At 51.4% G+C, this 26,145-nt stretch overlaps 2 protein-coding genes across 2 annotated transcripts in view; both read left to right on the top strand.

The window, feature by feature from the left end:
• The window catches only part of Gprc5b (G protein-coupled receptor class C group 5 member B), a 462,197-nt gene that overhangs the window by 290,246 nt on the left and 145,806 nt on the right, over positions 1–26,145 (top strand). The gene's annotated exons all lie outside the window — the stretch shown is intronic.
• Positions 9,554–26,145, top strand: part of Gpr139 (G protein-coupled receptor 139) — a 34,897-nt gene continuing 18,305 nt past the window's right edge. The window contains exon 1 of the mRNA XM_077106121.1: positions 9,554–9,659. Within this exon, the coding sequence (XP_076962236.1) occupies positions 9,554–9,659 (106 nt within the window). The remainder of the gene's footprint in view (positions 9,660–26,145) is intronic.

The following is a 26,145-nucleotide window of genomic DNA, read 5'->3' as shown; positions in this document are numbered from 1 at the left end:
TCACCTGCAAAAGCTTGGGCAAAGCCCCAAAGCAGCCCTTGGATTCTTCTGCAGCCTCTCCCCACCACCCCACAGCGCCAGCTAAAGGGCCAGGAGGTGCCCAACCCCAGCTGGCACTGCAAACTGGTCTTCCGGATCACTGATGCAGAGTTCCCTAGAAGATAAGGCCGTTAACAAAAAGGCAGCCTCCGGCGTCCGAGTATTCAGGACATTCTGGAACTTTCCTAAACAGGACAGCTCATTCCTCTGCTCCCTCCTGGCCAGCAGATTACCCACCTGCTGGCCTCTGTGCTGTGCTCCTTTGTCATCCTTGCTGCTTGGCGGAGCCGGCCTTATCTGTACGTTGATGAGTCATGCTTTCTGTACATTTCAATGTTTTATCCCTGCAGGGAAGATTCTGGTAAGTACCTTCACTCTCTCAGCTCTTAATACTCCCAGCCTCCCTCTTAGGACTATTTTGGAGGCTCTTAAAGAAAATTGAACTTTTAGGCAGTTGGAGGGCCATGGGCGAGAAGGGGGACAGCATGGGGGACCGGGGAGTGTGCCCGGGACGAGCCGATCGGAACCAGTGTTCCTACCGTCTCTCTTCCATTTGACAACTTGAGTCCCTGGAATGTCCCAGGTATCGCACAGGGTGTCAAAATCCCTGGCTTCCCACGCCGTACAAACCAAGAGGGAGTGACATCCCGTAACTTTCTACTCACCCAACACAGGCAGGATGTCAACTGTAAGTTACTGTCATTTCGGAGTATGTTGGCTTTTGAAGCCATCTCAGTTATGCAATGAATGACATTAGAGTCCCAAAAGACTGTGTTCCAGCTCTGAGGACGCTCCGTGACCTCAGACCCTCACCTGTCTTCTACGGACTTATTTTTCCACCTACACAATGGGAGAGACGGATGAATCATCCTGTGGTTTTCATATTTCTGCAGCGCTGAGTGATCAGGGCCCCTCGCGGCTCTCCCTGGGCTGCGGAGTTCTGTAACGTGAGCTGATGATGTCACCCTGGCCACTTCACACCAGTAGTGATAAGGGTTAAAATCAAACAGCGTACCTGGTTATACTTTGTGCAAAGTAAAGTTTTAGGCATTGTGCAAGGATTCGAGAATGAAGGCAAGGGTCACTGGCTGACCCGCGGACGCCGTTGGGTTGCTGGCCACAGAAACCAGACTTAAACAGGAGGGGGTTCATTTATTTATTTATGGACTGACTTATTTTGGACAAGGATTCTTTACGTTTCTACAGAGCCTTGTCCAGAAGGTCTTTTCTTTGTGTGAGGTTTTGTTTTGGTTTTTTGGGGTTTTTTTTTTTTTTTTAGATTATGATAAAAACATTTAATGTGGTATCTATCCTTTCAATCAGTTTTTAAGAGTACGGTTCAGCAGTGCTGACTCTAGGCACAATGCCGCACAGCAGATCTCATGGGCTTCTTCATCTTGCTCTACTGAAGTGATCCTCACCGAACAGCAGCTCCTCACACCCCGACCTCCAGCCCCTGATAGCCACCACCCAATGCCTTGTTTCTGTGACTTTGGCTATTTGTTGTTATACAAGGCAAGATTTCTTTCTTTTTAAAGGGTGAGTAGTATTCCATTGTGTGTATAATCCACATCTTTTTCATTCACTCCTTCTATGATGGACATTTAGGTTGTGTTCGCCTCCTGGCTACTGAGGTGACCATAGGGATGATGAGCTATTAGAGGCACACAGAGGAACAGGAAGCCACGTCATGCAGGAAATAAGAATCACAATGACCCAGAGCAGATGAGTCAGGGAGGCGGACCCCGTCAAGATGAATGACATGATACAAACTCTTCTCCTATCCTTACTTTACTCTCAGAAGAAAGTTCAGGACACCTATCTGCCTACCCCTGACTGTTCTGAAATTGAAAATCCGGCTCCTTCCGGGTGGCAAGCATCTGAAGTCACTGTCCTTCAAGACCATATTGAGCAGGGGAGAGTCACTGTCCAAAAGATCAGAACCTGCTAGGAAGAGAGAGAAGATTCTGGGAAGCCCCTAAATGCAAATGAATTACTGTTCAGAAATTAGTTTACCAGTCATTAAACACGCACATGGTGCATGCCTGTGATCCCTGTGGCTCGGGAGGCCGAGGCAGGAGGATCACAGATTCAAGGCGAGCCTCAGCAACTTAATGAGACTCTGACTCAGAATGAAAATCTAAAAAAGGCTGGGATGTAGCTCAGAAGTGAAGCGCCCCTAAGTTCTATGGCCAGTACCTCAAAAGAGAAAAAAAAAGAAATTAATTAAATGCTCAAATAATCACAATGTGCTGCTGCTTTCAGATACGATTTTTGGGTTGATTTACTTTTTTGCCAATTCATGTCCTCCTCCCCTGCCCTCGGGTACCAGGTAATTTGGTGACATATACCATTATGGCTTTTCTGTTTCCTCTGTCTCTTCTCATCCCTCCTCCCTTCTTCTCTGCTCCTCCTTCTCCTCCCTTTGAATTCCTCCTCCCTTCCTCCCTCTGTCTCCCCACCCTGCTGCCTTGGTGAGGCTTTTCAGAACAAAGTGAGTCTTGAAGGATGCTCAAGGATCTCTTGATCCCTCTGGACTGGAGAGAAAAGATGGTGTCCTGACAGCTCAACATCCTGGTCCCCTGCCCCTCCCTCGCCCTCTCACACCCTCACACACATATTGCGTATGTACACACGTGTGTGCGTGCACATGTATGTGCACATAAACGTACATATATGCATGTGTACACGTACATATGCGTGTGCATGCATGCATGTATGTATGCACACATGCTGCATTTATGCATGCATGTATGTGTGCATGTATGTGCGTGGGCACTCACACACCTAACCCTTGCCTCCCCCTCCTCTCCATTTCATCCACAGTCCTTCACATTCCGATGACATTTACCCATGTGCAACACGGATCCTCTGACCTCTCCCCGCGGCTGGGCATTCCATCCCCTGCGGCTGCCCCTGGCCACTCTGACAGGTCATGACAGACAGGGAAGGCCTTAGTGCAGATGGGTGTTAGGAGGAAGGCTGGGGCAGACGCTCAGCAGCTTGCTGGAGAGCCCCGACAAGCCCCGCGTGGAGCACGACCAACAGAGAGGACCAAGATGAACTGGTCAGAGCTCTCGCAGGGCAGGCCTAGGTCAGTGGAGACCCAGGAGCATCCCAGAAAACATCAGGCACCATTTGACAGCCTAATAGCAGGGAGGAAATTGTCACCTGCATCAGCTCCAAAGGTTGGACTTCTCAAGAAGGGCGAGCCCACCAGGAGACGCTTTGTAATGACGTGCTCTACCAAGATACATGGCATGTTTTTTACCTGTATTTTATGATGACAATTTTCAAGCGTACATAAAACAGTGGAAATTTTTGGAGTGCAAACTCATACACCTATGACCTAGATTTAATTATCTCTATTTAATTCATCTCTGCGCTTTAATGCATATTTATCCCTTTGCGCAATTCTTCTATCTCCTCATCAAAGCTTTTAATTTTTAGATGCATTTAGAAATGAGTGGCAGGCACTAATCCACTTCAACCCGGAACTTCAGCATGAACTGAAGGTCACTATTTGTTTATGATTCATCCAGAAGATACGTTCGACATAAAAATAAAATGAAAGCGTTTGTGAGGAAGAACTGAAGAAGAGATGTACAGTTGGAACACAGAATTTTAGGGCGATGAACCTACTCTAGATGACACTATAATGGTGGGTTCGTGTCATAATACATTTGCCCAAACCCTTAGAATGTGCGATACCAAGAGCGAACCCATGTAAACTGTGGATCTGGGTGATAATGATGTGTCAAGGTAGATTCATCAATTGTAACAAGTTGCTATGGTTCAGAGGAGTGTCCCCACCAAGGGTGTTAAAGGCTTGGGCTCCAGGGTGATACTACTGGACAGTATTGGGGACCTTTAGGATGTGATGCCTGGTGGAAGTTCCTTAGGTCATGGCAGGCATGCCCTCAAAAGGAATTATAGGACCCTAGTCTCTTCCTCTCTCTCTGTCTGCTTCTTAGCACAAAGGGGAGCAGTTGGCTCTGCCATCTGCAACTTCCATGAAGTGCAACCCTTACTAGAGGCCCAAAGCAATGGGGCCACCCAATCGTGCACTGGACCCTCCCAAACCATGAGCCAAAATAAGACCTTTTCTCTTTATAAGTTAAATGCCTCAGGCAATTTGTTACAGTGACACAAAGCTGACTAAGGTAAAAGTGTACCGCACTGGCTCAGGACGCTGATAATGGGGGAGGCTAAGCATGTGTGGGGACAGAGACTATATGTATTTTGTTATGAACTTAAAACTTCTCTAAGAAATAAAGTCTATTAAAAGCTTTCTAATAAAACATACAGCCTGGATCTAACAGTGCACTAGCCAATTGCCATCCCCCAGGCTGCACTCAGCTTGTAGACCTGTGTTGGTTTTGCCTGCCCAGCATCTCTCAGCCCCTCCCATTATGGAACTCTATTTCCCTTTGGGTAAGTGGCCCACCTCCTTTCCTCTCATAGTCCATGTGTCTGGAAAAAACTGATCCCTTCTCTTGGTGCCATTGCTGGACACAGAATCCATTCAGTTTGTTGTTGTTGTTGTTGTTGTTGTTGTTGTTGTTGTTGTTTAGTTGGATGCAGAAATCCAATTCACACTAGTTAGTTTGTTTGCAACAACCCAGTGGGTGCATGGAGAGACTTCCCCAGGACTTCCACTGATGCTCTCTTTCAGCTCCGGTTCTTAAACTGACGAGGCAAATCCAGGAAGGCTGGTGTCCATCCTTTTATCATATTGTACGCACCTGCTTAGGAATGCAGCCGATCAGAGCGGAGCAGTCCCCGCTGATGGAAAGAGACAGCGAGGTCTTGGGCCTGGACCCCCAGGGCTCACGTCAGGTAAGCGTCTGCACTTTTTAGTTCTGAGAGCCGATACATTTCTCTCTAAAAATTGAGCTCGTCGGAACTTTTCTCTATCAATTTCCATCAAAGGAGTCCTGAGAAGCGCTTGGTTACTAGGGAGCGGAGCTGGCAGTTCACACCTGAGTCTGACTTCAGGCCTTGGTGGGGCCCTGTGGACACCGCAATTAGACCCACCTTGAAGAGGCCACGCTTTAGGAAGCCCGGCCTGGCCAGGAGGCCATGGGAATCCAGGATGGGCAGGTGACAGACACCCACCCCCAGGGGCAACACAAGGCAGTAAGGATGTCACAGCGGAGAGCATATCTGAATCCATGTACAAAGGGGACATGCGGGTTAGGAAGGGCTTGGAGGAGAGGGCCCATGGGGGATTCTTGACAAGTAAAGACACCCCAGAGGGCAGGTGACCCTCTGATGGGAGCGAGGACCGGTTGCCCCAGCCCTGCCATTCAGAGCAACCTCGGCCACGACCCCTGTATGTGTGTGTGTGTCCCTGTCAATCTGTCTGTCCATCTCTCTATATATTATATGTACGTGCACATCTGCCCATCCATCTTTGTATGATTGACAGCTGGCTCTTCCCTCCCTCTCCCTCCTCCCACCTCTTTCCTTCCCCCTCCCTCTCTGTCCCTCCTCCTCTCCTGCATTCACTCCTGACTTTGGGGGTGCAGTCCACTCCATCATCAGCAACCCCCTCGTCCCAGCCACCATCATTTCTCACAGCCACATAACTTGTCTTTATTCACGCCTCCGTTCTTGCCGTCGGCCCATCAATTCCCTTCCTCCTTGACAAAGTGAATGTTGGGAAGTGCACATCGAATCACGGCTCCCCCGCTGCTGAAAACCAGGGGTAAAAACCAAACTCCTCACCACAGCCAACAAAAGCCCTGCCCACTCTCCAACTGCAAGCAGCTCATCGGTGTCCCACACTGAGTGGCTCTCCAGCTCCTCAGAGTGCTTCTCACTCCCACCCCAGGACCTTTGCACTTACCCTGTCCTCCACTCAGATGCTCCCTTGGCCCCATGTCCCTTCACCCTTCTCATCTCTGCTCAAATGTCTCTTCCTTAAAGAAGCCTCCTCTCATTGCCCACCCATACAGATCTCCTGTTCATGTTCTTCCCGTCCTCTAATTTTTTCATTGTAGTATTTATTCGTGTGGGTATGCATGCTTGTGTGTGTGTGCATTGTGTTTCATGCTTTTGACTCTAAGATCCAAGAAAGCAAAGATTATATCATTTTTTTTTATATCAGGGATTGAACCCATGGACACCACATTCCCAACCCCTTTTATTTGAGACAGTATCCCTCTAAGTTGCTTAGGGCCTCACTAAATTGCCGAGGCTGACTTTGAACTTTCGATCCTCCTGCCTTAGCTTCCTGAGTTGCTGGGACTACAGGTATGCAACGGCACCCAGCTACATCAACTTTTTAAAAATAACAGTATATCCAACCCACTACAGAGACTGGCATACACACTTGCACTTTGTTGCATCCCCAACTATGAGTAAAGTGTTGGTTTCCACCTATGATATGTTTGTGTGGAGGGTTCTACTGAGTAAATAATTATTCCTTTAGACCCTGCCCTCTATCCCAGGGTGGAGAAATGCAATCTAGACCAAGGCAAATGAGAGGCAGCCTATGCTATGGTTTAGATCTGGAATGTTCCCCAAAGGCTCGTGTACTGACGTCCTGGTCCCCAGTGCAGCTGTTCAGAGGAGGGGCTTTTGGAAAGTAAGCAGCCTGGGTCCACGGCTCCCTTCCACCATGATGTACTGCCCCCCACAGGACCAAGGCAATGGATTTTCAGCCAACCACAGGCTAGAACATGAGCCAAAATAAATCTCTCCCCCTCTAAGTTGTCCCCCACCCCAGGTATTTGACACATGGATGAAAAGCTAACACGGTTTATTTCTTTATAGAAGTGAAGATCGAGCCACTCATATATATTTTCCACTCATATATATTATCTAGCCAGGTGCTTAAGCATTTCTGTTTAAAACTCCTCTGCTAACACTTGGCATTTATTTCTATTTTATTTATTCATTTAAGTTTTGTTCTGTTCATCCACCTGGCGGGCACGGGGAATACCATGCAGCACCCTGCCTTGTGGTACACAGAACCAGGTTGGCCAGTGACAGTTTTCCACCTTGTACCTGGCCTTCTGCAGCTGCCTGCTGGTTTCAGCACAGGGTTGGGGTCCGATTGCTAGCCAGACATGATAGCGACATGCTAAAACTGAGACTGTGTCCCCAACCTCCATGGTGTCCCAAGCTCTGACACTCTGGGCTGCAAAGACAAATTCATGTCCCTGTACCATGAATGCTCTCAATGCCAAAGTTGGGACAAGGGAAGAGTCTTTTTCAGAGTGAAGAGGAGCACAGATTTCAGTTTTAAATAGGATTGTCCCTCAACGAGAAGCAGACATAGGAGCAATGACCTGAGGAGGGTGAGGAAGCAGGTCTGCAGTTTCTGGGGGCAATTCCAGGCAAGGGGAGCACCCAGTGCAAGAGCCCTGGGGCCTTATCCACGAGTCACAATGTGGGGAGATCTCTGAAGGTGGGAGGGGACCAATCATACACTCTTTCCCCATCCTCAGTTCCCCATCTCAGTCTAGCCACCTGCAGACAAATCCAATTTATGGGTTTTTGAACAATTATTTATTGATCCCTACCACGTTAGCACTACCTTATTATCAATACAGTGGGGTTGCTTTTTAGTGTTACTGTTCGGGCCAGTCACATTCAAAACAGCTATGAGAGAGGATCGTGAATATTCTCACCCCAATGAAATGGTCAAAATGATACCTGTCTGACTTGTATCAGAGGTGACGGATATGCTCGTTACCGTGATTTGATGATCACACATTGTACATATGAATCGAAACATCACATTATCCCCCATAAATATGCACGATTACTGTGTGTCAATCAAAAATAAAAATAAAACAAATAAATTAAACAGCAAGAGAGGTCAAAGTAACATTGTAACATCTAATAAGGCTTGAAATATCAGACGAGGCTTCATCATGCCCGTGATGCTATAATGACCTGTCCCCTGAGGAGGCCTCCTCAGGTGCCGCCCTGTCCTCCCCAGACCTAGCCAGGCCGGGCAGCTCCCTCTCTCCCACGCTGCCTGGCTCTGGATGCTCTGGGTTGTCACCCTGGGCTACAGAGGTGTGCCCTGCCCCTTCCCCACAAGGCTTGGAGGAGACACTAACAAAGATGGGGCCTGGGCCCCACGGCAGGGCTCCCCTCCACCTGGGAGGCAGGGCAGAGATTGGGGAAAGCCCAGCCAGGTCCTTCTCTCCAAGAACTGATGTTATGGGGGCAGGGGGCAGTCTTAGGCTTCCCAGAGCCCACCCCATGATTGACCCTGGCCGCTGCTGCCAGGGCTCCTGGAAATGCTTCCCTCCGTGTGTCTTTAACTGTCTCACACACACTGTCTTGAGGACTGGACAGGTGCCTCTGGCTCCCCAGTTCTGCGGTGGCGGAGAAGGGCCACTCTGGACACTCTCCATCTGCCTACCCCTCGGAGGAGGGGTGCTCCTGGGGGCGCGGCCGGGGTCCCACCTGCGCTATCCTTCACACCACCTCCAAACACCCTAGACCACCCCCACGCCCCCACGTGGCCCTGTGAGCTTTGGTGCGCTGGGGCCTGTTGGTGAGGAGCCTGCTCGTGTTCCACGTGTCTGGCTAGGTGTGGGTAAGAGGGCTTCCGCGCGCACGACTGGGTATTGTGTGTCTTTGTGTGAGCGTGGGCGAGCCTTCTGCCGAGTGGCCGCGAGCTCCTTCATCCCAGGCTGAAGGGTCGCCTCTGGCGGGCTTCTCTTGGCCAGCCTGCAACCCCTCCGAGAGCGCTCCAGCGCGGGGGCAGTCCCACCTCGGGCCGCCCCAGAATTAACGCTCAGGCACAGAGACGCGCGGACCCTTCCCTTCAGAGCCTGCGAGCTTGAGCCGACCCTCCGCGTCCTCGCGTCTCCAGCGGCCTCCCCTGCCCCCCACGCCCTGGACATAGAGTCCTCTATAGGGAGATGGACTGAGAGGTGGCTGGGAGGAGAGTGGAGAAAGGCAAACTGAGGACACGCCGGAGGAGTAAGGAGCCGCTGCGGGAGAAGCAGGTCCCACCCACACCACGCCCCTCCCGCGGGGGACGGAGAAGGGGTCGGTACCCCGCTCTCCAGCCCGGTCTTCCTCGGGCTCCCAGTCCAACTCCATCTTCTCCCCCGAAACTGGAGCCGAGAGAGGCAGCTGGGACCCCTCCTTTTATGCACCCACCCGATCCCCCGCCCCGCAACACACACCCCCCACATCCAGGCAGATGCTGATTGGCTCCGGGGAGCGGCGTCCCAGCCCCCGGCTCTGAGGCGGGAGCCCAGCGGCCCGCGGTGGGAGGTGCGCTAACGGCTCCGGGCCCCTCCCGAGCCCCCGCGCCCGGCGCCGCGCGCTCTGCACCCTGCGGGAGGGCTGAGCCCGGACTCCGGGCGGGCAGGTGCCGAGCGAGCAGAGGACCGCGGCCAAGGGTAGAAGCAAGTCCTGCGGGGAGAGAGGCGCCGCTGCTCCAGCTGCTGCCTCCGCCGCCACCACCACGGAGCCGGCGTCCGGAGCCGGGCTGGCAGGCTGGGCGCGCAGCGGCGAGGGCAGGAGGGGCGCGCTCATGGAGCACACGCACGCCCACCTCGCAGCCAACAGCTCGCTGTCCTGCGGCTTGGGCTTCGTGCCCGTGGTCTACTACAGCCTCCTGCTGTGCCTCGGTTTACCAGGTGAGGGGCAGGGGAGAGGGAGGGAAGCCAGGATCCCCCAGGGGCCAAGCAGCCCTGCCCAGGACCCCCAGCCCCGCAGGCGCCCTCCCCGTGCGCTCCCTGGCGCCCCTCTGAAAAAGTTTAAGCCTTGAAGGCAGCTGCGGAGATTTCCAGCCTGGGAGAAAGGAAGTTGCTGTGGCCTGGTGGTGTGTGTCGTGTTTCCGAGTGTGCACAGTGGCAGTGTGAGTGTGAGTTGGCTGTGAGTGTTCCTGTGGTTTCCGGCGTGCACTCGTGTGCGGGTCCGAAGGGGTCCGAATCCGCCAGCTCCCGCTCCGGGCTGTGTGGGACTGGCCTGCGGGTCCTGGACAGGAAGCTTGAGGGGGGCTTCACTTCTCCGGTTGCACCACACTGTCTACCCCAGCTGGGGACACTTCTGCCCCTCTGCGCCATCCCCTCCTGACCAGAGATAAAGCTGGAGACCCTATGCTGGTCAGCCTTGCTCAGAGGGCCCTAGGATGTGCCCTTGCTGCCCACCCAGAGCCAGTACAGTGCCTCCTGATGGCTAAGCAGACCCAGAGCGGGTGGCTCAGGGCAAGGGTGTCAACCTCAAGGGGGTCACAGTCTCCTTGAGGACAGACAGGTCTGGACCCCTGGATTTGCCTCCAGGTCTACTCTGGTCCTCTCTGGGCAGCTCACAGGTGCTGCAGACGTCTGACTGGTCCCACGTCTTAATGTCCTCTCTGAAGTGTAGCAAAGACTTGTGCTGAATTCCTGAAGAGGAGAGGGTGCCTGCGCCCTGCGGTGGGTGTGAGAGCATGGGGTGGGGGAGGATCCTTGAGGCTCCAGCTTTGGGTGGCTCGCTCTTCCCCTGTCTGCTGCAGAAAGATTCCTGAAGATCCCTTGCAGGCAGAGGGAGAGAGTGACACCAAAGAGCCAAAAGGAAGGCAAAGCAATCCAACCTGCAGCCTGGGATCTTAGCGTCACCTCCAGGGTGAGAACCTCAGCATCCCAGGGGCCTGGGAACCTGGGAGCTGGGATTCCAAGAGCCCTTTTGAGATTTCCTTCCCCAAACATCCCGCTTGGCAGCCAGAGCCCTTGAAGAGATCGTTTCAGCCAATCCCCCCTCCCGAATTGGTCAGGCACGGGATGAAAGCGCCAAGTTTACCAAACGCAGGAGCCTCTGTCCCCACAGCCAGGGACCAGGCTTTTATTCCTCACTCATGGCTCAGGCTGCCCTCGCAGAGGAGCCCCGCCTCTGACGCACCCTGCCGGGCAGCAGCATCCGCCCCACAATCACCTTGCGCTGGGACTGATTTAGGTCCCAGTTGTGCCTTCCCCAGAGCTGCCTTTGGGAAATGACTTTTTCAGAAGGTTGGCTGTGGGTGATGCTCGCTGATCCAGTGAAGCAACAGACCTTCCTTCCCAGTCGCCCTCCGATCAGAGTGGACCTGACCCCCAACCCCCCCTCCATCTTCTCTACTAACTGAGGTAGTCACTCAACTCACGCTCCTGGGCATATCCCCTGAAACTGCTTTAAGGGACCCTGACAAAGGTGTGGGCTGGGCTGTCCTCTAAGAGTCCCAAGCCAGGGGCATGAGAATGGGGAGAAGGAGGGAAGCTCAGCTGTCTGAGACCTCAGAATGGAAGTCAAGCAGCTGGGACCTCCACTGCCAACCAAGGCCTGCGACCCACAGCATTGGCACCTACTGTATGCCACTCGCTGTGCTAGGCATGGGTTTAACCCAGGGACCTAAAAGAAGGAAGGGTTGGGATTAGAACTTAGAGAAGGTCAACACGCTCATACACTCAACGAAATTTTGACTACCTACGTGCACCACAGGCTAAGGATGTGCCACGGGGCCCCCAAAGAGTCCTTGGGGGCCGTCTCTGAGTTCAAGGAGCTCACAAACAGAGCATCTGAGTCTAGAGGCTGAGGATGGATGGGGAAGAACCGAGCATCCTAGAGAACGCACGGGTGGCCGGGGGATGGGGGTGGGGACAGCCTTGTCCAAAACCATGAGCTGAAAGCAGTTTTGTCAACAAAGCTGGTTCAAAGGTAAAACCTTTAAGTCATGCATGCCTTTAAAGCCCCAGGAGGGGGATAAGTATGCCCTCACAGTAAGAGTGCAGGGTGAGCCTCTGCCGGGGAGGCTGTGCGCCTTGCGTGTCTCTGGGACTCAGTTGCCACATCCATACAAGGGGTGTTATTTGAGCAGCGTCTCCGCACCGCTGAGGCTGAGGGCGTCACCGTGCTGGTTGGGTGGTGAACAGGAAGGCGCTCGGCCCCACCAGAGAGCCAGCAAGGCGCTAGGAGGGGCCCAGGGGAAAGTGCGCAGCGTGGTATGGGTCTTCCTGCAGGCTCACCACGGTGGTCCCCTCAACCCCCAGCAATTAGCAAACCCTCATTACCCTCCCGCTGACCGAGAGGCCCAACCCACCAGGTGTGAGGTGAGGACTGTGGGCCTTGTGAACGGGGATGAAAACTGAGATTATAACTGAATCACCATTCCTGGCAGTGAACTCGCCCCAAGTTTTCCATATTCTTGTAGCGGTGGTTGGAGATGTGGGTGGACACTGGGGAATGTAGGTGGAGCCGCTGGGTGTCCACTGGGAAAGCAGCGAGTGCCTTTGGCTACCTACAGTCTCTAAGGAAGAGCTTGAGAAGAGCCGTTGAGGTCCCATCCCCTACATCAAGGAAATGCATTGCTCAGTCTAACCTCATGGGTCTGGTGAGGAAGCCAAGAAATTCTAGCATGAATATAGGTAGAGCCCTGATGCTGACGTCATATTACTAAATAACGTGATCCATACGGAGATGGCGCACGCCTGTCATGTGAATACGGGGGAAGCTGAGGCAGTTGCATAACTTGAGTCCAGGAGTCCAAGGCCAGCCTGAGCCGCAGAGCAAGGCCCATCCCCAAAGGGAAAGACAAAAATGGCTGAGCACAGCACCTCGTCCAAGAGAAGCACTTTTTACTCAGTGCCTCCTTCACACCGGAGCTTTCTCACCTGTATTATGACACTCCGTCTCCATCACACACCTGTGACATGTCTCTGAACCCATTTTACAGATTCAGAGCAGTGAAGCGTCTGTCCACAGTCACACAGTCGAGCCAGCACGGGAGCAGGTCTGTTCTGCTCCCTGCGCCACACCCCAGTGTCACCAGCAGAGGTCAGCGGTGCTGACCCTCCTGCTGCAGGCCAGAGGACAACCTGGGTGCTGCAGCCTTTCCTAAAACCCCATCCCTTTCTCTCTCCTCTTCCTCCTTTTTAAGTAGCAAGACATTTCCAGCTCCTGGAGATCCATAAAGTAAGTCAGCAGAGCTGAGTCCGACGGGGCCAGCGGGGACAGGACAGTGCAGGAGGAAGAAGGTGACCTTGAACTTGGAGGCCGGAGGAAGACACGGGGCGGGAGGAGGGGTGGTGGGCCCACCTGATGAGGAAGGAACAGCACGAAATTAAACTGAGATTTGAAAGATTTTTTTTTTTAGTTTTCCTTTCTGAAAGGTGCCAGAGATGTCGAGAAAGACAGGAGATGATAGCGCATACCTGAGTGCCACCCTGAAGAAGGGGGCTGCCAACCCAGGGTGAGACCACCTGCCTCCCAGGGGTGCTTCAGATGAAGAGAGGCGATGAGTCTGATAGGCTGGCAGGTGGTGGGAAAGCCTGACATGTGGCAGTCTCCGCGGTCATGAACTGGAGGTGGCAGGCCGCAGCCTATCCCCGGGACACAGCCCTGCAGCTGTGTTGTCTTCAACCCAGAAACATCTTTAATTAGAGAAAATTGCAAACTCAGTAACTGGACCTCTGGTGAGTCCTGGCTTTCCTGTTACAAGCAGTGTGATTGTAGGCAAGTGACTTTCATGGCCCTGTGCCTCAGTTTACCCATCTGTAAAGTGGGAGTGATGATAATAATAGTGCAGAGTGTGCAAGGTTTCTGTGAAGATTAAATGAGCTAAGTACTGAACACAGTATCTAGTACATAGTAAGCACTCTATAAATTATTTAAAAGTGAGAAAAATCTTCCAAGTTGTTTGAGATATCAGCTTTACCCTATATACCAAAACCAGACTCATACATTGCAAGAAACCTACAACCCAATAATCCTCATGAACATATGCACAATAACCCTCAAGAAGTCACAAATTGAATCCAGCATTATGTAAGAAAGATAATACATCAAAACCAACTTGAGTGTATCTCAGGAACGCAAGGCTGGTTCAACATTTAAAAATTACTCAGTATAGTTCACCAAGTTAACAAACTAAAGGAGAAAAATCCAAATGATTCATCTCAATAGATATAGAAAAAAAGCATTTGGTAAAATTCAACATCCATTCATAAAAACTCACCAGACTAGGAACATAAAGAGAATTCCTTTAACCCAATAAAAGGCATCTACAAAGAACCTAGAGCTTACAGCACATTTAATAAAAGATGGCATGCTTCTCCCTGAGATCTGGAATGAGGCAAGAATGGCTGTTCTTACCACTGTTATTCAGCACTACATTGAAAGTCCTAGCCAAAGTAATAAGGCAAGAAAAAGAAATAACAGCTCTAGAGAAAGGAATAAATGAAGTCATTTCTATTCACAGGTAATAAATGGCCTTCATAGGAAATCACTAAGACTTTACCAAAAAGCTCCTAAAAACTCATAAGTGACATCAGCATGTTTGCAGGACACATGGTTGATATGTTAAACTTACTGTACTTCTGTATACTAGCAATGAACAATTTGGATTTGAAAGTTAGGAATTTAAAATAATAAATCTTTAAATTCCCGTGCAAAACCAGAAGAATTACATTAGGCTTACATTCCCAGAAGACAGCAATTTTCTGCAGCTGAACAGCTGCTTCCCCTGCCCCATTAAACAGGTAATAATATTTATATGGTTGAAAAATCTAAAAGTAAGAAACGGCGCACGTTGAAAAATCTCCCTTCATCACTCCCCCACCCCCCGTTTGCCAATTCTCAAATCCACCACGGCACAGGTAGCTGTTCTTATTAGTATTTAGCTTCTTAGGCAATTTTTCAGGGTATTCTTACTACATATAAAGGCAAATAGGAATGGAAGATTTCCACTCTCCCTTTCTTTTCCTAACTCTCCCCAAAATGAGCACATTGTACACATTGTCCTGCATTGACTATTGTTTCACTTAATCATCCAGAATGTTCCTAAGAAGCTTTGTCATTCTTGATGCAGAGGCATAGCATTCCATTGCATATCTGTATTGAAATTTATTTATTGGCCGCCCCTTTCCAAAGCGCACATTTGCTCCAGTGCTAAACAATCCTTATATGATTCGCCATGTTCGTCCCCATGACTTCTCTGGCCGTCCTTGGACTCATTTGACCATAAGATTCCTGTCACACAACGAATGCTTCCTCAGAAGTCCTGGGTTCTGGGCTTGCTCTGACAGTGACTCACCTTCCTAAGTCATTCTCGATGGGCCCATCAGAGCCACAGGAAAACCACACTCTGCCTGGGCCGCAGACATGGCCCTTAGATGGTATCCAAGCATAAATCAATGGCCCAGCAGGGCTGGGGACTGCCTGGGCTGGCCTTGGGCGTCACAGTTTTTGCCTTTGCATAGTTTCTGTAATGATCATGTCAGGTCTGATTCATGAGAGGGAACATAATATACATCACATGGGAACTTGGACGTGGACTTGAACCGTTTTCTTACTCTTGTTTGCTGTGCGACCTCGGGTAGAACCCTTCACTCTTCTGAGCCTCAGTTTTCTCATCTGCAACCAAAAAATGGCCATCAGATTCAGCAGTGAAGAAAGTCATTTCTGATGTCCCACTGCCTGGATGTGGATCCTGGCTCCCCTACTTGCTAGGGCAGATTCCCCGTCTTCGAGCTGCAGCCTCCTCAGCTGTGGGATGGAATGATAACCATACCTATCTCACAGGGTTATTTTGAGGATGAAATGAAATTGTAAAAGTGCTAGCGCCATTCTTGACATGTTTGCTCTCACTAAGTAAGAGTTCAGTCTCCTTATTAACCTTCTGTGCCTTGCACTGTTGCCGTGGCGATTGGAACTAATAAATGCAAGGGCTCCTCGTGCATTGTAGGAGCTTAATAAATAGTAGCCGGCATTGTTTTATTGTCTAACACGCCCATGTGTTCAAGTCACATAAAAGCCCGGTAGCCACCCAGCACTTGGTACATAGGTCTTTTCCATAAATTGCACAGTTCCATTCAAAGTGGAAATGAAAACTCTGTGCCCTGGCAAACTGGGAGAGAATGAGCTGATGGATTAAGCCATCCGTGCCATGGTAAGCCCAGGGAATTTTTCCTCCTGAAAAGCTGCCTGGGATTCAGTGAGATTCTCAAAAATAATATCAGTGCAGAACTCTGGCAAACATGGACAAGGCTCTCTGTGCGGCGGCCAGGGTCGCTAGCAGAAGGCGTTCTGCCATTGGATCCCCAAGTGGATCGGAAGCACATAGGTAAAGGCTGATACAAGATGCCACTTGTGCACAGGTACCATGAGATGCTGCGGTGGGTGGAGTGTCCATGTCTTCAATCCCAGGATCTACAAAGGGCAGTAACCGAGTGCTAATGGAAATGAACAAAATGGCCCAGATTTAAGAAATACCTTCCTTGTCCAAAGAATGGTGCTTCCCTGCTGCTTTTTTCTGAAAGCATGTGGTTCTCTGGATCTCTCGTTTTCCCTGAGAGATTATCTGCAAAAAGAAAAAAAAAAAAAAAAAGAAAAGAAAAGAAAGAAAAAAATCAAACACACTTAGACTTCCCTCTTAATCATTGCCGACACTTGTGTAGTGCTTTCTATGGGGTAAAGATTCTTCAAAGCAGTTGCTTTGCAGAAACTCATTTAATTCTATGATAATTCTCTGAAGTCTAGATGATGCCCACTTTTCAGATGGGAACTTTGAGATGCTAACCCCAGGCCACACACTAGGAAATGACAGAGCAGAATTCAGTGCTGATGCCCAGCTTTACTATTTGAGGGAAGAGCAGTTCACTCAGGATGACAGCTGACCGTGGGCGCTCGGCTGGGTGGGGAGTGGGGTTGGCCACAGGGAGGACAGGGCTGGGCAGAGCTGGGAGGTCTGTGCCTCCGGCTCTCCAGCCAGTGTGGTTGGTTCAGTGTTGCCAGATTGTTCTAAAAATCTAGAAATCCAGATTTTTACATAAAATCCCCAATGTTTCAATCTTGGCAACTAATTCAGAAATGTGAGCCAGCACTTTGTGAGCCAAACCAAACATCTCTGCAGGCTTGGTGTGGCCCACCAGGTTGCCAATTCATAAGCCCCAGATAGGGGAGACGGCAAGAGCCACAAGGAAAAGCCTGGAGTCACAGGAGAGAAGAATCTAGCATGAGGGGTGACAAATAATAGAGCTAGAGACCCAGAGAAATAGGTGGCCAAACAGGAAGAGCATACTGACTCTGAAAAGCAGGGATTTGGCATAAATTGGAGGAAAAAAAAAAAAAAACCTCCAAGAAATACCACAATTGCATGTTGACAGGGCCTTGGAACATAAACCCACCATCTTTTGGAACAATCGTCCTTAGAACCTGCCAGCAGGGTTGGTGAGGGTGTGGGCTCAGCAGTCCCCAAACCAGATCCCGACTCCAGTCTCACGGTGTGGTCAGAGCAGCTCTGGCAAGTTGCTTTATCCCCCTGAGCCTCAGTGTTCCTGCCTGCAGAGTGGGCACACCAGTGCCCTTCTCCTAGGGTACAGGGCACAGAGGAGAGGAGGTGACTCAGGGCGGGCACATGGCACAGTGCTCAGCACTTCATGGCTGGTGGGTTGCTTTTCTTTTTAATTGGTTTTGTTCTGCCTTTTGAGAGGTCCAAACAGCCCCGTTTCACAGAATCGGGAATCTGAGAGCTTTTCCAGAATTGCCGAGCGAGGAACCGCAGAGTCTGGTTCTCCCAACTCTTACTTGGTTTGCTTCCCACAGTCTCGCTGCCGGTGGCCTCGGAGGAGACAGCAGAGTGACGGGGGTCAAGGGTGGGGAACTGGGGAGCACAGAGTGGTCACTGAGATTCAGGGGGCTCGTTGTGTTGGCATCTGGGATGATTTTGGGTGACAAGAGTCTGCAGCGTTAATCCCTTTCCAGTCTTAATCCTTCTGATTCCATGGAAGGAAAAGTCTCAGCACAGGTGCACTGTGTCGTTAACTCCTTTTCCACCTGGGCTAAATCTCCTGCTTTAACAGACACAGGGCAGGCCCCGGGCCCAGCCCCTGGGCTGGCAGCAGCGTCTGACTTGAATTTGATATCATGCCTGTATTGTCACTGTATTTATTTTTAAGGCGACTTTCTATTTACAAGAAAGCTGGCTTGTTATCAGGGGTCTCGTCTGGCGGAGCTGTCTAATATAGTCACCGCTGGCTACGTGAGGCTGTTCTGTAAGTGACGTTTGACTAGTGCCACTGAAGGACTGAATCTGACCTCATTTCAATTCGTTCCCAATTAAAATCGGATCTTCAATTTAGGTATTAGAAAATAAATGCCTAACTGGAGCTTGGGTATGTGAATCTGCTCTTTCAACTGGATATTTTCTGACACCCGAACAGAGGTGAAGGAAAACTTAGCACCCATACAGAGATGTGTTGGAGGTGTGAACCATACACTGGGTTTTGAAGATTCAGCACAGGGAAAAAAGAAAAAAAAAAAAAAAAAAAAGCTGAATATCTCCGTAGTTGATACTGATGACATTTTGCATGTATGTAGTTAAATTTAAAAAATAGTGTTAGGGCTGGGGTTGTAGGTCAGCGGTAGAGCGCCCACCTCACATGTGTGAGATGCTGGGTTCAATCCTCAGCACCACATAAAAATAAATAAACAAAATAAAGATACTGTGACTATGTATAACTAAAAAAAAATGTAAAAAATACTGTTTAACTAATTTCTGTTTTCTCTTTAATTTTTTAATGTAGCTACTAAAATTTTTAATTGCATATCTGGCTCATATTACATTTATGTTGGACAACATTATCATATAAAGTATAAATTTAAGATAAGAGTCAAGTCACTTTCAAAGAAAATGCAAAAGTAAATAACAGTACAGGTGAGACTAATTTTTGAATACAGTAAAACTCACAAAATTGGTGAGTGTCTTAGTCAGTTTGGGCTGTTATAACAAAGTACCATAGGCAGGGTGGTTTGTGAACCACAGAGATTTACTTCTCACAGTTCTGGAGGACTGGAAGTCCCAGATCCGGGTGCCAGCATGCACGGGGTCCGTGAGGGCCTTCTTCTGTGTGGCAGGTGCCAACTTCTCTTTGTGCCCTCCCAGGGCAGAAAGAGGCAAGAGAGCTCTCTGGGATCCTTCTTCTAAGGACGCTAATTCCACTCATAAGCGCTCCACCCTCATGACCAATCACCTCCACGGGCCCCTCCTCCAGATGCCCCCACAGGGGGACAAGGACTTCCACCTGTGCATCTAGGAGGGCACGACCACCCGGTCCCTTGCAGTGGACCAATCACTGTCCAGAGAACACTCATCAAACACAACGTCCTTCATGGAAAAATGGAGGCCAAAAGGCCCAGCAAGTTCCCCAAGGATCCACAGCTGCTCGGGAGCAGGGCTGGACCTGGACCCAGGTCTTCCAGATTCCAAATCCAGCGTGCCTTGGCCACTGCAACGGCAGGAGTGACCCCCTCCACCAGCTCCATGTTCACAGGAAGGAACTTCTCTATGTGGATGACCTTGGACCTTTGCTGTTCTATGACCCGGAAGCAGAATGGCCTGGGCTTCTCTTGAGGGAAGGTCATGACCAGCTGAAACGTATGGAGGGGAAGCTAAGGACATTCCACCCTGTGTGTGTGTTTTCATTTGCCCCGTGACAAGGAGGGGTGACGAGAGATGTCACAGCATGTCACAGGCTGCAGTCCCTCCTCTGGCCACCCAGCAGCCACCCTGTGCCCAGCATCTCCAGGTACCAAGTGCTGTGCTAACCACTGGCCACACCTCCAAGAGAGGCTTGTTCCCTGCTGCACAGGATTTACTCACCCATCCCCGGCCCCCAAATATCAGAAACCAGAATAAATATCAGAAACCATCATTCCACAGTGACACGTGCAGACCCACAGGATTGGGAACGTTCAGCTGTGGAAAGTTCTTGAAGCAGAGACCCAGGGAGCTGTGAGGTCTACGCCTGAGGAACTTGACCCAGACCAGAGGCCAAGGAAAGCGCCCTGCAGAAAGGGACGACTGAAATCTGGGGACAGGAAAGGGAAGAACAGAAGGCAAAGCAGAGGGAGCCGGTGAGCCATGACCCCTGTGGCAGGAGGGGGCCGATGCACACGGCTGGGGACAGAAGAAAGACCAGAACATTGGGCGGGGGGGGGCACCGCAGGAGCTGCAAAGAGAGAGGCAGGAAGAGCCAGGGACACTGCTCCAGGTGGGGTGACACATTTCCGGTGTGTGAACTGATGTCCCCACCCCAGGAACTGCTTCCCCTTGTCTGCCAGAAGCGGGGGCAGCCGTTGGAGCTGGGGGAATGAACCGCTTTCCTGCCACAGACGTTCCTTATCATCTCAGCTAAGTGCAAAGCGAGCTGTCAATCATGTCACATCCACCCAGGGGTCTCGCCAGACACCAAGCCCTCACCCACACAGATGCCCACGCTGGCACCCACCACGCGCACGCAAATACACAGAGACACACAGGTACGGAGACAGGCGTGGAGCCCGCACAGACACACGTGCAGACACTCGGAGATGCACACGCTCTGCACACTCACACTCACACACACACCAGCCACCTACACCACAGCCAAAGGCGCAGAATGACCAGTGGTTCTGCTCTAGCCCTGGCCTTTGCTTCCCGCATTCCCTTCCCCAGCACAGGTCACCTCCACAGCCACCAACTAAAAGCATCTTCTACCTCTGGAAAGAAAAGTAGCAGCTTCCCCCTCGGGGGGGCACTGACTCCAGTTCCGAGGGGTAGCCATTCCTTAAAGGAACCCCAGGGCCGGCACTGCGGACCCTCAGAGCACAGGGCCCCACAGGGCCCCTGCCCTCCCCGCCCAGGACCCTCCAGAACAGCACTGCTCTCCAGCAGGTTCAGCAATCAAGCTCAAGTCCCAGGGCTGCAACGTGGCTGTGTGTGAGGTCGCGGGCAGATCGGGTCCCCTCCTCTGAGCCCCAGCCTGCTCACCTGGGGACGGGCTGTGCTGTAGGGGAATGGAGCCCTTTCCTACGCCAGGCACCAGGAGCAAACAAAGGCCACCAAGAGGTTCCCGCACAGGTCCACGTCCACCTACCCAGGAGACACGTGGCAAGCAAATAGACGCATCAACAAACCACCTTAGGGACTGAGAAGTGTTTAGAGATCGTGTCACCAGGAAAGGTGACAGGGCGCTACATCACAGAGAGTGGTCAGTGATCGCCAAGGGCTCTCCAAAGACGCCACATTTGAGCAGAATCTGAATAACCAGAGGAAGCCATCTGGAGGCCTGCAGAGGGAAGGGTGTGCCTGGCAGAGGGAACAGAACAGCAAGGGCAAAAACCCAGGATGGGTGTGGCTGCAGTGCACTGAGCAAAAGAGGGGAGCGAGGGGTGAGGGGAAGGGGTAGGCATTAGCCACGTTATGTCGGCCTTTTGGTCCATTGCGAGGACTTTGGATTTTACTCTTAACAGTTGCTGGAAGACATAGGTGCCTTTAAGCAGGTGACATGAGTTAATGTGTCTTTCAAAGGTCACCGGCTGCTATGGAAGGGTCAGTGGACCATGGTGGGAGGGGAGCAGCACAAAGAGGGAGGAGTCTGTGGCAGGAGGCGGGGCCTCGCGGGCACTGGGAGGAGGGAGGGGAGCCCTGGCAGGGTGCCCGGCACCGCACCTGGCATCCAGCAAGAGGAGGGTCAGGGGTCATGTCCACCACCAGCCTCTCACATCCCACTCCTGCCCCGTCCAACGACCTCCAGTCTCCAAGGACAACAGAGACAGCCTCCGTCAGCAAGCTCCTGGTGTCCTTGCCTGGTTCTGGGGGCCGTGCAGAGGTCCCCGTGGCACAACACAGAGCCAACATCTTGGCCGTGGCAGGGGACAAACCTGTCCCCGGCCCAGCGGGGGGTGGTGAGGATCCCAAAGAGAGAGGAAGGACACGGCTCTGCGGGGCTGCCATCGACAGAGACGAGCAAGATGGAAAGGTCACCTTCAGCACTGTCATTGGACAAATGACCGGGATTGAGTTCTGGCCAGCGTGGCAGAGGGACAGTGTCACTGTGACTGTATTGAGTTCCAACCACACAGAGTCCAACAAGAAGAGTGACGCCCTCAAGACGGAGCAGAGACTCCAGGGACACCTTGAAGGGCAGCAGAGTCAGCTAATGGGAGAGGAAGGAACGGCTGGGGACTTCGGGGACCTTCTAGCCAGAGGCGAGGCTTCCCCCTGTTGACGCCGTGCGGGTCAGCTAGTGTCCTTCTCAAGCACCCTCATTTCCCTTCCTGAAGAGGCCTGGACAAGGGTCCCAGCCAGCCCTCTGCCACCTGGAAAGACCCTTTGGAACGTGGGAGAAGCCTCTTGGAGGCCGCCGTCCACAGCAGCACCTGCCCGTGACCAACACCCAGAGGGAGCTCAAACAAGTGCACACTCTCATGCTCAGGAGAAATGGAAGCACCTGGCAAACCGGGCCTCCCCCGGTCACCAGGAGCCTGAGGCCATGTCACCGCAGCCTCCTGCAGAGGGGCCTGTCTTTCCAGTGCGCCACAGTCACAGTCCCCACCTCTCCTAATGCCTCCCCTGTGGGAAGATTTTCTTACAGGTGGCCTCTTCTTAATCTGTGTCCCCTGCCTTACCCCTGCACCAATCTGACAATGCTGTTTTGATGTCCACCTCCCGTTCATCTACAGATACCACACACACACACACACACACACACACACGCACACACACCTATGGCTCCTCTCAAAACCTCCTAAATGCCTTTCTTGGGAGAGGACGTCCAAGCCCTGGACTGGAGCCTCCAGCTGTGCACAGCCAAGGCCTCTGGACCTCTCCGCCCACATCTGTAAATGAGGATGGTGCCACTTGATGAGGGGAGTGCACGGGACACAGACATAAAGAGCCTGGCGCACAGTAGGTACTTAACAAGTACAAGAGCTTGCTCAACACTGACCAGGACTTCCTCTCGGGTCCCTCGGGCCTCCTTTGGCTGAGATATTTACCCCACATTTTTCACGGGTGCTTTGTCGTCTCCATGAGGGTGCTGCTGCGTGTTCCTGCTGCCCACCGTGTACAGACAGCATCCCCCCAGCACTTCCCCAGGACTTCCCCGCTCCCCCTCATCTCCTCTCCTCTCCCCCGGTCCCTATCCTCTACTGATGTCCCCTGGATTTCATGAGAACCGCCCCGTCCACCTTTCTTCTCCTTGTTCCTCTCTGGCTTCCACATATCTCAGAAAAACGCCTGACCTTTGACCCTCTGAGTTTGGCCTTTCTAACTGAATGTAATGGTCTCCAGTTCCCTCCGTTTTCCTGCAAATGACATGATTTAGTTCTTCTTTCTGGCTGAATACAACTCCACGGTGTATAGACCATCATCCATTGATGGACACCCGGGCTGGCTCCACAGTGTGGCTACTGTGACTTGTGCTGCTGGACACGTGGGTCTGCTCGTGTCACTGTGGAATGATGGCTTTAATCCTGAGGATAAATACAGAGAAGGGGTACCGCCGGGTCAGACAGTGGCTCCAGGCCGAGTCTTTGGAGGAGCCTCCACACTGACGTCCACAGTGGTTTGTCAATTTCCACTCCACCCACAGTGTAAGGGTGCTGCTGTCCTAGGGTTGATTATCAAGAACCAGCACAAGGCCCTACTAGTACCAAGGAGGGCAGGGGGTGACAAAAGAGAAACACAAACATGTGCGTGAATGAAATGGTCCCTGCCCTTCAAGCCCGACACTCCATTAAACAGAAAGGCAGTGATAACCATGATAAACTGTGGCGTGTTCTAGATAACAGAAGGAGGTTGGTAAGAGGGCGAGGTACTTAACATCCTGTAGGGACCCCAAAGAAGGCTCATCTCTTCCAAGGAACATCAACAGATGCTGAATTGAGACTATGATCCCTAGACAGCAGGCATGGAGTCTAAGTTATCTCTTGGACTCCAACATCCGCTGGGGCCCTTGGCACCTCGTAAGGGGTTTAATATGTATTTAACAGATGGGTGGGTAGATGAATGGACGGATTGGTGGATGGGTGGATGAAAGGAGGGATTGGTGAATGGATGGATGGATGGGTGGATGGATGGATTGGTAAATGGATGAAGGGCTTGGTAGATGGATGGATGGGTGGATGGATGGATGGACTGCTGAATGGATGGATGGGTTGGTGAATGGATGGGTGGATTGGTGGATGGATAGATGGATGGATGGATGAATAGATGGATGGATGGATTGGTGGATGGATGGATAGGTGGATGGGACGGTGGGTTGGTAGATGGATGGATGGATTGGTGGATGGATGGATTGGTGGATGGTGGATGGATGGATGACTGCCTTCTTAATCTTATAAATGCAATCTCCATACTAGCTTTGAGGAGACTGAAGACATGTCCATCATACCATCAACATCAACATCACCACGGCCATTCACTGAGCACTGACTGTGAACCAGGCCACACAGCCGACACACTGCTCCCCGGCGCCCCACTGATCCTCACCCTGGTGCCTGTGTGGTTGGTCACTCTGCCCTTTTGGCAGAGCAGGAACTGAGGGTGAGGGGCAGGGTGGCTTGCCCAAGGCGATTCCTCCGGCCTGCAGCAGAGCCGAGGTGGGACCAGCCTCAGGGCCCAGCTGGTGCTCTGTGCTCTCGCTGAGCCTGCGGCGCACATTGGTATTCAGGGCACGGGACAAGACAGATGCTGTGTCTACCGACCTCTGCCTTGGTGCATCCTCCCCGGCTGGTCTTTGCAGGTGTCCTAGGGAGCCATGTCTTCCTTCTTGATTGAGGACTCTACCAGTGTCCCCTCTGCCCTCTCCCCAAGCAGATGGTTTAATTACTTGAAATTATTTTTAAGCAAGGACAAGCAGGTGAAATTCCCTCTGCCCCACACCTAACCTAAGAAAAATGGAAATTGAGTTGTCTCTCTTTTTCTTAAAACTAGTATTTTTGTGATGAAACAGTCCTCCTAAAAGGAAAAAAAAAAAAAAAAAGTTCTGTCCTCTTCCAGGTCATTCCAAGGTTCCCCTTATCAGCCATGAGGGAGCTCGTCAAGCGCACAGAATCTCAATCCCCTTTCATGTAGTGAGTGTTTATTGACCAACTACTATGTGCCAGACTTTACTCCTAATACTTAAGAAAAAACATCAATAATAGCATTAAGGTTGACATGGTGCTGCCCAATATGCTATAAGTGAATTAAAACTTAGAAAGAGCTCATCCATTATAAGATAGAAGACTCGGAGGAGTTAAACAGCTCTCTCTCAAGCTACAAGTAAAAGACAAGGCTAAAAGCCAAAGCTACGTTCCTGGACTTCAAACCCCAGGCTCATCCTTCTGTGAGAGCCACAGAGCATCCAAAGGTGGTAATGATCTCCAGAGCACACCACCTCTCGGGATCTTGCTAGGACTTTCCACTGTCGGCTCCTCTGTAAATCGCGTGCCAGCTACAGGTCCATAAAGACAAATAAACTTGGGTCCCTGCCTTCGAGGAGGACACAGTCTGGCTGGAGAGACGAAGAAGTGGCTGCATCACTGTGGAGAGTCTGTGTGATGAGCCAGAGGAAGATCACGTACCGTGGGTCAAAGATGAAGGGCATGAACCGCAGTCCTGGGTTGGGGACACTGCTGGGGACAGGGTGGTGCTGCCAGGACAGACCCCTCCTCCTTTCTGAGACCGCTCTCCCCAGTGTGTCCTGCTCACAAGCCCAAGGACCATTGCCCAGGGCTGGAGAGAAGATAAATGAACTTGACCTTTGCTTCCATGTGGTTGAAACAAAGTGAAAAATCACGATGAACCTGTGCTTTGTGCAGTGGTCAATACTTGGCCAGCTTTTTGCTTTTATAAAATCCACTGTATGTTGGTTGGCTTATTAGCATATAGTGCAACAATTCGTTCTGGAGAAAAGTCTCAGGATGATCTCATAGCCCCAAACCAGTGGCCAAACACTTCCTTCAAGCCTGTCCCTGGCCACACCCCCCGCCTGGGGTGGGGGGGGCGTATCCATGGCTGACCTTGGGTGGCAAGATCACTGAAGACTTGATAGTGGAAACTGAGAGGCTTTTGCCATGATTACACTGACGTCATCGAGTGCCATACTGAGCCCTGCTTTAAGCACTTTACACAAATTGATTGAATTAATCCTTCTATATCCACGGAGTAGGGGCTATGATGACCCCATTCCACAGATGAGGAAACTGAAGCCCAGTCGGGGGGGGGGTGATAAGTGGCTGAAGGTCACGTCATCGTTAACACTGTGCTGTTCCCATCTGCAGTGAGAGATGGAGAGTTTTCTTTTTGGGGTACCAGGGATGGAACCCAGGGGTGCTCTATTACTGAGCCACCTCCTCAGCCCTTTG

Source organism: Callospermophilus lateralis, chromosome 19 (genome assembly GCF_048772815.1).
Source record: "Callospermophilus lateralis isolate mCalLat2 chromosome 19, mCalLat2.hap1, whole genome shotgun sequence".
Lineage (NCBI taxonomy): Eukaryota > Metazoa > Chordata > Mammalia > Rodentia > Sciuridae > Callospermophilus > Callospermophilus lateralis.
The sequence above is the reverse complement of the archived record's forward strand: the minus strand, read 5'-3'. Positions and strand labels throughout refer to the sequence as shown.